Raw genomic sequence first — 13,510 nt, 5'->3', positions numbered from 1 at the left:
GCAGCTACATAGAGGTGGTAAGTTATCCAGTCATTTGCAATCAAAATTGAATGTGTGTACACACCCTTAAGCCTGGTGCACACCTCAATCACAAACCAATTTTACCATCTCCATGTAGCATGAGGGCCAACAGATTTTGAATACTATGAACAGAGTGTGTAGGTAAATTCTCACACTATGTACATGAAAGTGTCAAAATTGGTGAATCATTGGCCAATCAAAATTGAAGATGTGTACCAGGCTTATTCCTGGAACATATTTTCAATTATGATTGGTTAATCACTGACCAATTTTACCATCTCCATGTACTATGAGGGTCAACAGATATTGAATACTATGTGCAAATTGGGGAGGTAAACTCTCATACTACATGGGGGTGGTAAAATTGGTCAGTGATTGGGCAATCACAATTGAAAGTGTGTACCAGGCTTACATCTTTTGGAAGGGAGAAGGAGGTCATAAGACTGATAAATGTTTAGCTGGAAAGATGCTTAAAATCTTGGCGTCAAAATATGGAATTTTGATCCATTGACTTCTAATGAATATTATATAATAAAGGATGTTTTTTGTAAATCATTCAGTCTCAGGTGTTTGTCTGCTTGTTTATGATAAATATGTGAGGGGCCGTGACCCTTCAAATGATAAAACCCACAGCCCACAGGAATGCAATCACTTTTCCTCTGTGCTTGCTCTTTGATTATTTATGTAAGTCCTATTGAATCAGGATGAACAATATCACACCAAAAATACAGCATGCAGCGCATTTGCCGATTGCAGAGCAATTGGATCGCACTAGTAAGAAAGCCACACCACGGTTCACATTTCCACACCGGCATACTTGTGAGCGGCAGACTGCATACAAGGCGCGTATTGGGAGGGAGATCGGGGCACTAACCCGGATCTATCAATGGGGTGCCCTGAATATATGCCTCCAAAGGAGCACATGAGCTGGCATCTCCACAGATATAGATGCAAATTTTTTGTTCTATTTCACATCAAAAAGTTAGTTTGCTAGAGCCGAGTACATTTGAACTGCAGAAGTGAAGAAGTAAAATGCCGGTAGGGTGGATTTTATAATATTTTATATATATTTTCACTTCTTTATTTATAACAAACTAATGTCAGCTCTGAAAACAGCCATTTCCATCTTCTTCCTGTTTAACCTTGAAGGGGAATTTGAAAACCATGGCTGTTACAGCTGACAGGGCTACACCCAGGAGACTCTTGAAATCAGTTTTGGAGGGTGATGCACTGCGACAGATAAAAGTTGGATAGAGTTTCAGTAGCTATATAAAGACACAGACTTATGTCACTGTGCTAATTAAATTCCTTAGGGCTGTGCTGTTTTGAGCACAACGTTTCACCCAGGCAGCCTCAGTAACCAGGGGCAAAGCATAATGATGGACCTTTTTGAAACCAGCTCCTATTTCTTTTATTTTGAAGGAGATAATGGAGCCCTACAACAACTGGAAATGGCAGATGGCTCTCCTTTGTATCCAGGTAGTGAAGGCACATTATCCCCATGTCAAGATCAGCTGCCAGGAGAGGCTGGAAGTGACAGCAGTGGAGAGGAACACGTTTTAGCCCCACCTGGTCTACAGACCCACTGTCCAGGACAATGTTTGATCTGGGCTTGTAAGACATGTAAGCGCAAGTCAGCCCCAACGGACAGGAGGAAAGCAGCCACTTTACGAGAGAGGAGAAGATTAAAGAAAATTAATGAAGCATTTGAGGCTCTGAAAAGAAGGACTGTTGCCAACCCCAGCCAGAGACTCCCCAAAGTTGAAATCCTGCGAAGTGCAATAAATTATATAGAGAGGCTTCAGGACCTTCTCCACAACTTGGATCAACAGGACAAGCCCCAGAAGGCAGATGAACCTTTCACGTATAGCCCTAAGGAAGTCAATGTAAGCAAGTGTGACGAGTGTGCTAAGTGACATCAGTCCTTCTAGTTCTTCTTAAAATTAATCACTGAAAAAAATGAAAAGAACACTAATATTTAGAGGTGAAGTTGATCATAGGCACATTACTCGGAACAGCTGAATAGGAAATCATCCCATTTGGGAAACCAATTTGCGAGACTTTTTTTTCATCTGGTGGGCAACTGCTGTTTATTTATTTTATTTTATACATGATCCATTCGTACATTTATTGTCTATGGAAACATTGGCCAACACTTCCATTCACAACTGCACTATCCCGTGCTAACCTACCGTATTATATTGTGCTTCTGCATGTATTGCCTGTGTGCATGTCTGCAGTGCACAATGGCATGGTTCCTGAAGCGGCTGCCAACCTGTCATCGACAGACTAGAGTACTCTGTCGATGGCTAGTTTAACTGACTAGTAGGATGAACAGTGCATAATCTATAACAACACAACACATTTCAAATGGGTTGCATAACCCATTGCAATGCATGTAATCATTCTACAAAGGAAAATAGTTAACTGCAAAAATTCTACAGTGCTTCTCAGATTTACGTTTCAATATTAAAGGATATGGGTGCGAGAATTATTTTTTTTCTACCAAAGTACAAAACTCATAGCAATTATGCAATGCCAGTAAAGTGGAAAAAAAAATATATGGCTCCAATTCATTTAACTTTTCTACTAACTTTTCTTCCAGGAGATCATTTATTGCCTTATCTACAAAACAACTTTACCTCCTATTCCCAGGCAGAGTCAGTCAGTCTGCACATGGAGTAAATAAGGTCCTAGGCTAGCTGACCTTTTCTAAAAATCAAGATGTTGACTAAAATTATCAGAATTATGTTCTCTAGAATCTGTCTTAAGGGAGAACTCTGAATCTAGTATTCTGCTGAAATAGTTGTTCTTAAATGAGTTGTTCTTAAATAGTTGTTCTTAAATCGTAAATTAGGGTTTTACATTGCAAGAACTTCACAAATTCTTACACTTAAAATTGAAAAAGTACTATAGAGTGAGTAAAAAAGTAATATCCAACTTATGAGGTTTTCATTGTCTGGCGGGGTATAAAGATATTTTATTAATAAAGTGTGAAAAGATCTCTTGTTAGAAAACTCAGGAGTAAAGTTAATTGAGTAGGGACCTGTGAGTCTTAACTCAGCTTAATCTCCTAAACCCAGCAAAAGGTTCCTTTACGTTGAGGGGGTAGCATGGGACCAGCAAAACTCTACGTACACATACATGGTTCATATGGTATAGCATACACTCCAATAAAAAGAAATACAACAGTGAACATTGCAAAGTATACAACTAAGAATGTATTTAAATAGTTCCATAGCACACATTTCAGTCAAAAATGTTCAACACACATCAAGAGTATGATAAATCGGTGATAAAAAAAAATGCTTACAAAGCTTGCAATATTATGCTGTGAAAGAGAAGTGTATGTTCTGCTCAGCCATTCTTCGGCCAAGAGTTTGTTGCTGCAGCTGTCTTGAAAACTTATGTCAAGCCTGTCAGTTGTAGCAGAAATAGCCAAAGACCACTCTATAGAGTGTCCTACAGCAAAACTCTGACACTCTGTGTAAACATGGATATCATTTAAGTGCTGCAGTAAATGATCTTTACACTATTCAGACCAGTAAACTTATAGACTGGGTCATACAGACTTCTGAACCGTGGGGTACTTTGGGTTCAGCCTTAGTGGTTTGGGCGCTGACATCACATTTCAGCTCCAAGTTTTCATGTTTGTCACTTATTGTTTGCCTAACGCTAACCTCCCACAAACACTCCCTTCCAACCAATGCCTTAATCTGACCTTCCCCTTGAAGAAAAACCCTTTCCCGGGGCCTAAGTTTAACCTCCCTTGTCTTATTTACCCATTTGTTGATGTCAAACCTACTTCTTACCACAGAACTTTAATTCTTCCCTTTAAACCCCCCCTGCCCCCCCCCCCCACACACACACACAAATCCTTCCTTGAAGAAAACACCTTGGCTAGCCTTAGCTTAAAGCTAAATAGACCTAACTAACACCCAGGGCCATATGCAATTCACCTTTTCACCTGAATTAAAATAAAATGCCTTTTAATAAAAATAATAAAAATAAAATGCTTAAAATAAAATGCCTTTTAATAATAATCTGAACATTTGTATAGTGCTTTTCTCCTGTCTGACTCAAATCGCTCAAGAGCTGCAGCCACTAAGGGCACACTCAAGGGGCCACCCTGCAGTGTTAGGGAGTCTTGCCTTGAACTCCTTACTGAATAGGTACCGACCCTAACCAGGATGCGAACCCTGGTCTCCCATGTCAAATGCAGTAGCCTTAACCAGTACACTGTACCTTAACCGGTTCAGCGCCGCAGTGCCGAAAATCTCATGCATCCGAGCAACGTTCACCTCCCATTCATTTGCCTATAACTTTATTGCTACTTATCACAATGAATTGATCTATATCTTGTTTTTTCCGCCACCAATTAGGCTTTCTTTGGGAGGTACATTTTGCTAAGAGCCACTTTACTGTAAATGCATTTTAACAGGAAGAATAAGAAAAAAAACGGAAAAAAATTCATTATTTCTCAGTTTTTGGCCATTATAGTTTGAAATTAATATACGCTACCGTAATTAAAACACAGGTATTTTATTTGCCCATATGTCCCGGTTCTTACACCATTTAAACGATGTCCCTATCACAATTTATGGTGCCGATATTTCATTTAGAAATAAAGGTGCATTTTTTCAATTTGCGTCCATCCCTATTTATAAGCTTATAATTTTAAATAATATAATAACATATTCTCTTGACATGCATAATTAAAAAGTTCAGACCCTTGGGTAACTATTTATGTTGTTTTTGGTTTTTTTTAATTGTATTTTTTTTTAATAAAAAAAAAGTGTATGTGGGTAATTTTTGGTGTGGGAGGGAAACTGCTAATTTTAAATGTAAAATTATATTTTTTTTTAAATCAAAAATGTATGTGGGTGCAGTTTACTATTTGGCCACAAGATGGCCACAGTGAAAAAAGTCCTGGATGTGAACGATCTCGCATCCAGGAACTAAAATGCTGGGGAAAAGTTTCCTGGGGGCAGAAATACCGCGCTCTCTGGAGAGAAAGCGTCGGTATTTCTGCGGGGAAGTTAGATCGGTGAATGGGAATTATATTCCCATTCACTGATCGGGGGGCTAGCGGCGGGTGCGCACGCGGGCGCGCGCCCGATCGCGCGCACCACGCAGGGAAAACAGCAGTGCCTATCTGGACGAGGAAACTCGTCCAGATAGGCCGAACTGGTTAAGTACCATAAGCAAGCAAACAAATACTCAAAATAATTTTCACAGTAATGTTTCACCTACTTTTTGGTAGTTATTCCATTGCAAAGTGCTAAACTTATTTTAAATTGAAGATGAAAAATTATCTCCTAGGAGAAAACTCAGGAGAAAAGGTGAATTGCATATGGGGCCCAATGTCTCTAACTGATACCTATCTTTCATTATCTTGGTCTTTATCTCCAGTGTCCAGTGTCCATCTCTGCTGAAATTGAAACCTTCTTAGTTGCCCAAACGCAGAGTTAAGGTAGTTTCAGTATCAGAGAAGGGTATCCAAAAACACGACATGGCTGAAATCCTCTTCAACTGTACAGCCAGAGTAGTGAATGCAACAGTACTGAGCATCCAAACCAATGCCAGACAGCCAAGAACTTTCTGGATGCCCATAGCCAGAGTAGTTTATATAGCTCAGTGGCAGTGCACACCCATGGTGTTTGAGAGTAGCGACCCATACAATATGGCGGGAATATACAGAAAGAAATTAAGGTGCAGATTTTAATAGTATTATATGATATGCAAAACATACAAGTAAATGCTATGTGAGCAACATGAACCTTGTGGCAATGAACATATGCAGTCATAAGTAAAATCTGACAGCAATTTTATGGGAACCATGTTTTCTGCATCTGATATACATTAATATGGTACGCTCTATTTTATCACTGTCAGGTGTTAATGAGCGATTCATTAGGTACCTTAATAAGCCTAAAATTCATATTTTCAGAATTCTGCAACCAGTAAAACCTTTCAAAGCGAAACAGAATCAAAGGCCTAATTTTTCTGGCACCATTCAGCGGGCCTTCACAGGTAGTTCTTTTATCAGTCTACGCAGGCTAGAGAAGGGAAAATGTCACAGATGAGGCATGCAGCGTTTGAGCCTTTCCTGTAATTGTGTTTCAGTTTCAAGAAAATCACCATCTGAAAAGTGTTTGAAAACTGCTAAAACTGTTGAAATACCTAATACAAAGACATCCAAGCATCTGCAGAAATGGCGTGAGATGTGTTTGCAAATGATAGTTATCAGCACATACGGTAGGTACCTGACAAAAAAGGCAGCCTGATATCTGTAAACAAGCAACAACACAACAATAAAAATAAAAAAAAATCGCTTTTGGGTAGCTTTAGTCCAGAACAGAACACTAAATAGGGAGTGTACTAATAGGGGACATTCAATGATGGACAGTGAAGTAATGAACTTTTCTCTTTCAGCATCCACCACTGCATGTGATCACTGATCAAATGCTTGCCATAGACACAGCTTCACGTCCTTGTTTCTTATTATATGTTTTCTTTACTAAATTCCCCTTAAGACTCTATGCTGTTGTGTAGGATGGAACATAGCGTCATTCAGGCACAAGCAATATCAGAATACGGATTTGATTGGCAGGGACATCTGTATTTAGATGACTCTTAATTATGGTTAAAGTTAGAGTCCAGCCAGCCTAATAAGCACTTTGCTAATCCTATCCTGTACTAGAATTAATTAGTATCTGCAAACATTCACATCCAGTACCTAAAATCATAGCTGGAAATTTATGTCATGTGATCCTTTTTGACAGTATCGTTATTACTCGGGCATTCATGGAGAGGTACTACCTGAGTGCATGTTTAGACTTGTCAAGACAGAGAGGCATAATTATAGCATAAGCCTGGATTTATGTTTTCATCACTTGGTAGCATGTTTTTCACTTGCATTTGTCAGTTTCAACTGCACTATTTTTATGTGTTTTTTCCAATGTTCTCTTCATTAGCCTATCAAACTACCTGAAAAGATTATGCTGTCTTGATCATCAGTAACTCTAACATGTTTATAAAGTGGCAAAAATTGAATTTTATCCTCTTATATGTTATTTAAAATTAGTGATTATTCTAGCTTTATTGAGTTTGAAAACGTGTAAACCCTCCCCCCCCCCCCCACACACACACACCACCACCACCACCACCAAAAAAAAGGAAGTAAAAACAGAAAAAGAAATTGGGCTCATCACTATACTGGTCGTGATGTTTTTCACCCCAATGATTCACACAAAGTCAGGTGCTCTTTTGGGTAAGATTCCCCGGGTCACATTAGATCGTCCTTACTCAGTGTGAGCACTCTGGGCATAAACTAACCCCAAAATCCCAGTCTACCTTCCCTTATTTTTACCTTGTTTGTTGGCACTTTTTCACCACATTTGCCTTTTTTATATTTTTAGACTTTTTTTTGTCAACTTCATGTTACATTTTCATCACCTTTAGGCCATCATGTTTGACCCATTTTGCCAATTAGCATTCTTTCAGCATATTATTTTATCTGGTTCACCAATGTAAAATACTACTTCACATTTCATAAGCATGCCTCAAAGAGTACAATTAGTTTAGCACATGAATGAATGGGATGAAACAGCAATGTCCTGATATTCTGTTGTGTTTACTTTTGATACCTCATGAACAGCATTTCATTGTGAGTTGGGTCACTAGAGATGTAATTGTTATAATATAAAATAGTTCTTGTGAACAGTATTTTATATGATGTATGTATTTATTGTAATATTATTACACTTTCTCATTTACTTAGGCCTCAAGAGAAGATTTCTTAAGCAGCTGTCATACTGACTGGCAGAAAATTTCCAATCATTCCACGATGTCAGAAATGAACCCCAAAGAAGGTAAATCCATGCTTTCTCCAATGTCTTTTGCTGTGCTGATGCATTGGATAGACAGTTACACACTTTAGCTCCACCCTTCCTCCCATTCTGGTGTCAAGTGTTCCTCATAAAGCCACAGGGTTGCCAGCTACACTGGATGCTTTCCAAAGAAACATTGTTAAAAGGCCAGCTAATATATGCGATCAAATGATTTTACGTTTCCGTAGGTAACAGCATTAGCTTATCTTACTATTTGAAAAAAAACTGTTGTGCATTTAAAATAATTAATAACTATCACGAAAAAAATTGAAATGGTTAAACATGAATAAGTGTAAAAGTGCATTTCTCACTGAGTAAAAACCTCTATAATAAAACCCTTGTGTCCGTGCCTCCTGTCCCTGTGTAGCGTTGTCCGTGCTTTTGCCCACTGCGCATGTGCGCAGCACGGACCCAGAGACAGGAGGCCGGGGACGGGGCCAGAGAGTCCAGCGGGTGGCGTGTGAGCAGGCGGCCGGATGTGCGGCGGTCACGTGCGGTGGTGGGTGAGCAGGCGTGCGCGTGTCCGTTGGCGGGCGCGCGCGCCCAGGAACACGGACCTAGAGCCTGTTTTTAAACGGGCTCAGGTCTACTAGTATACTATAAATTACTTTTTTTCTCTATGTCCATGTCGGTAGGTAGTGAAAATATGACAGATCTTGTCTATATTTAGGATGTGTCTCGCATTCACAACAGGAATAGGCCTTTTTGTGACTGGAGTGCTTCAGCTGAAAAAAAGGGGTTGACGTCGCTTTTGAAACATTAGAAGAAGGATAGCCAACACATCCCCAAAATGTATTTTATTGTAATTTGCAATATTAAAAAGCCAACGTTTCAGAGCCACATAGGGCCCCTTAATAAAGGCATAATTGCTCTACGCAACCATCTGTCTGCCGCCCAAAGGTGGAGAGACCTCAATCAGATGGGAAGTTAGAACTCCTCTTAGCACTCACTAACACTGATGTGTCACCAGTGAGCAGCTGCAGCCTAGAGCAATTTATGCCTTGATAAAGGGGCCCTGCATGGCTCCGAAACATTGGCTTTTTAATGTTGCAAGTTACAATAAAATACGTTTTTGGGATGTGCTGACTACCCTTCTAATCTGACAAATCTGTCAGGTTTTGGACTAGTCCATATACTCATAAGGGATTCTTAGCTATTTTTTTTATTTACAAACACACCTATTGAACTACAGTTGCTCTCTCTAACTGCCAAAATAGTGTGCACACCGGTAGGGAAGCTGGCTTACAACTTTATATAGATTATTTCCAAGGAATGCTTTTGTAAAGAATGAAGATAATACTGAAAATCTCCAATGAGTAGATGTACTAGTCCAAAATTTGTCGGATCTATCAACATTTTACCTTTTATCATAAGTGACAGCAACATAGGAAAAAATAAACTGATAGTACATTTTACTCCGGGAGAAATGTACAACTTATATGCATGTACCGTATTTTAAACTTTACAGTTTTTCATGATAGTGTTCCTTTAACTTCTAGATGACTGCGTCACGCTGATGGGTGTAATCTCGGGGCAGCCCCAGGACCGCATAACGAGTCCTAAAGCGGGGTTTTGCAGGAGATTGCGCGCGTTGATGCATCTCCGCTTCGATGACAGAGCTTCGCTCCGCCATCAGTCTCCCAGTGGCAATCGACTGTTAGATGGCAAAACCATCGTCTATTTACTGTGTACAGAGCTGCGATCCATGGCAGCGCTGTACTGGGGACAGCCGTGTCCCTCTAGGGTAGACAGGAGCGATCCACTGTCATAGGCTGAAGCTGATCGCTGTCATAGGCTGGCAGGGGGAGCATTTAAAAAAATAGGTTTATTTATAAAAAAAACCAATAAATATTTGTAAAAAATAAACAATACTGGAGCGATCAGAGCCCACCAACAGAAATCGCTGTTGGTGGGCAGAAAAGGGGGGGTCACTTGTGTGCTGAGATGTGCGCCCCTGCAGCGAGGCCTTAAAGCTGCACTGGCCTAAATTGCAAAAAATAGCCTGGTCACTAGGGGGTGTAAGCCTACGGTCCTCAAGTGGTTAATCAGCTGTAATCTCTCTGACTTGTAAGCATCTGTCACCGGCATTGACATTTGTTTTTCAGAAGGATCTGTTCCCGAATCTTCAGCCTCCAGCAGCCTCCAGTGCCTCTCCTCTATAGTGGACAGTATATCATCCGAAGAGCCAAAGCTCCCATGCACTATCCAGGAACTGGTAGACAACAGTAACCCCATTTGATAGATTCTGCCTATCTGCCACTGCCAGCATCAAGAGACATATTAGTCACTGATGGACACTACACTCCAAAAATATGGACTTTCCAGTCTCACCAAATCAGGCCAAATAATTTGCCTTCTACAAATGATTTGATATTAATGGTTATAGCATTCATCATCACATCAATAGTGCTCTTAATGCTCTCTGTGCAGCTTCATGGAAAACATGCCTCAAAGTGTAATTTCAACTACATGGCAAAGTTATAAATATTCTCTTATACTTCCAAATGTATTTCAGTTAAGAAAAAATATTGATCTGAAACTTTCACTCTTATGAAATAAACCAAAACAAATTTCCTTTCTATTCAATAGACATTCATTCCTATCTTTGCAGTAAGTAAAGATCATTTTATATACTTATATTTACATATCAGAATGATGAATCACGAGCAATCATTTATTATTTGAAATCTGTACTATAATATATAAATATCTATATATTAGACTTGTTTATAAGATCATCAGAGCAGATTGTGTTTCCCTGGTCAGTGGTTTGCCTATTTAGAGGTATTACAATAAAACAATGTGACTTGCTGAGATATTTCTGCAATCACATAGCGCTTAGCACATTCTGCAGCCAGGGGCGAGCTCTGCTCTTTTACAACATGAGTAAGAAGCTAGGCTTGCAAACACCGAGATATTCAGTTACTGAAGGACTCACTAGCGGTTCAGTCAGTCTTTTTAAAATCCTGGGATTTTTTTCCTCCTTTGCTAAAAGTTATTATGGTGTATATTAACATTATTTGCTGAAATAAATGATATGTTTGTTTTTCAAATCAAGTATTCAGTGAAATGATTTGTACTGCTAGAACTGTTTAGTTCTAAAATAGCGCGTGAGTGTGTGTGTGTCTGTGTGTGTGTGTGTGTGTGTGTGTGTGTGTGTGTCTGTGTGTGTGTCTGTGTGTGTGTGCGTGCGTGTAAGTGTGTGTTTGTGAGAGTGTGTGCGTGAGTGAGTGTGTATGTTTAAGAGGGAGAGAGTGTGCGTGTGCGCATATTTATGAGTATCTGTGTGCGTGTATGTGCAAGCGTGTGTGTGTGCGAGTGTATGTGCATGAGCACAAATCCTAGTGTTTAGCTCTGTGCAGAGGTGTATCTAGAGGGATGCAGGCATGGCTCATGCCATGGGCGCCACAGCAACATGGGCACCATGCCTGCTCCTGTGCTGCACCCCCATGCCTGCTTCTGTGTTGTGCCGCTGCGCCTGCCCCGTGCTTTGCCGCCATGCCAGCCCCCAGGCCCCCTTTGTCACTCAGACCTCAAATTCGATTAGTTCTGTCATGTGGAGAATATGGTTACTTAATTTTTGTATGTAGGGTGCACTTGGCTTAATGTTAGAATAGAGTACAGAGAGGGAATAAGAAGAGATATTTCCAAAAAAGTAACTTTAGCAATATGTCAAGCCAAAAAACATAGGCAACTTAAACACATGCAGACGATAAGGGTTGTTGTTTTTAGGGGGGGGAAGAGGGATCTGAATGGGGGGGGGGCAATTTCAGTTTTTGCCATAGGCTCTATATTACTCAGATACGCCCCTGGCTCTGTGCATTGTTGGAATAAGGGTATTTTCACACTATGGGCCTTTATTCAATTCACATTTCCTCCTGAATTTTCTCCTATGTGAATTTTCATCTCTTATTAATAAAATACCTTTTACGTTACCAGCAAGCAAGGAAATACTCAGAATAATATTGATAGTACTTTTACTTTTTCAATTGCAGAGTGCTAATATGTTATTTTACACAGACAATGAAAAATTACCTCCTAGGATAAGACTTAGGAGAAAGAGTAAATTGAAAAAGGGCCCATGTGTATTACGCTATAACAGGAGTTATAATTGCAAAGCAAAGTGCTGTGGTGATCAGGCACTGAGCGCATTCACACATCCACAGTGCATTGTATTCTGTCGTAATAATGGCGGAATGCTACTAGAGACTGTGCACGTTATGCCCATGCTACCAATGACTAGTGACATTGTAACCTTAAAATGCTACACGTGCATTAACAGAAGACGCTAATTTAGAAAGCCATTGTGGTGTTCCGTATGTGCATTGCAACAGATTCAGTGTGAACTTAGCCTTATGTACCACTTTATTCCAAATAGTCTTGATTTTCGGCACATACTGTAGTTACCCATCACACACTAGCACTGTCTTCCAGCTTGAGAGAGTGCAAGCAATCAATGTCCAGTCACTTAATTAGTGCAGGTGTTGAAAAAAACTAAGAAGAACTCATGTAGGGAAAAAATATTCAGCCTGGCTGCACTGAAACAGAGTGTAATCTTCACGTAGGAAAATAAGCTTTAGCTCATGGTCAAGAAGCTGGCTACAAATTGAAATGGAATACAAAATTATAATGTCATTACATTCCGAAATAAAAAAAACATTTACAGCACTGTTTCTAACATTTTTTTTCTCAGCAAGAGTGGAATCTCAGTTTAATAGCAATTCTATCCATAAGTGATATATTTTCTATATAGGCGTAATGTGGTCTGGAGGACTAAGACATCTCATTTCTCTTGTTGACTCCAGCATGTCTCCCAGCCATTGTTCCTGACTCTTTTCCTCTATCTGTTGGACCTTTAAGATCTACTGCTCAATCTAGAGTGTAAATATCAGAAAAAAAGGAATTGTTGCGTGCACCTTCCGTCCAGTGAATGATTTTATTATCATCAACAGCGACAGCTCATGCTTGAGGATACAGACATCCAAAATTACTGTATGTGTAGCAAAACAGTTCAACCTGATATAAACCAATTCTTACATATCTTCGGTGCAGGTTCGGTGGTACGGGAGGTGGGTGCAGGCACTGAAAGGTGGGGCGACGGCCGTTTCGCGTCTGTCTGACGCTTGGTCACGCGTTCCACTAAAGTGAGGAGGTGAGTCTTCCGGTAAATGACGGGATAAGTCCCGCCCCTTCCGGGATCGTCACTTCCTTTGGTGCAAGGCTTGTAGCCTAGGAGACCAGGACGCTGGTTTGCAATATTGTTAAATAGACAAAACCCATGTATGACGTTGCCATCAAGCTTATGACGCGCTGTCTAATTAAAGCAGCGCGTCATGTTAGCAGCCAAACGGAGCACTTTTCCGTGCTACACTGGTTAAGGCTGTGGCGGTCCGTAATATTTAAACGGTTTATCAGACCATAATACTTAGACGGAAAATGGCTGGAGGAAAATTAGTCTCCTACCACCGCTCTTTTTCAAGTTGCGGTAAAAACCTCCCGCACTTACAACTAACTATAGGGATGGCCGGTCATAGATGGGTGGCGTCAAGGTCTCGTAGGTCAGGACTAAGTGAACATACATGGTGACAGTGGATTAA

At 40.2% G+C, this 13,510-nt stretch overlaps 1 protein-coding gene across 1 annotated transcript; it reads left to right on the top strand.

Moving 5' to 3' along the window:
• Positions 1-1,357: 1,357 nt before the first annotated feature.
• MYF6 (myogenic factor 6) lies at positions 1,358-10,966 on the top strand. Its single transcript, XM_068276869.1, has 3 exons — positions 1,358-1,907; positions 7,805-7,895; positions 10,019-10,966. The coding sequence occupies exons 1-3, from the start codon at positions 1,398-1,400 to the stop codon at positions 10,150-10,152; spliced, it is 735 nt and encodes a 244-aa protein (XP_068132970.1). The 5' UTR covers positions 1,358-1,397; the 3' UTR covers positions 10,153-10,966.
• The last annotated feature ends 2,544 nt before the right edge of the window (positions 10,967-13,510 follow it).

The sequence above is a fragment of the Hyperolius riggenbachi genome, chromosome 3, assembly GCF_040937935.1.
Source record: "Hyperolius riggenbachi isolate aHypRig1 chromosome 3, aHypRig1.pri, whole genome shotgun sequence".
Classification (NCBI taxonomy): domain Eukaryota; kingdom Metazoa; phylum Chordata; class Amphibia; order Anura; family Hyperoliidae; genus Hyperolius; species Hyperolius riggenbachi.
Note: the sequence above shows the minus strand (reverse complement) of the source record. Positions and strands in the feature narration are given on the sequence as shown.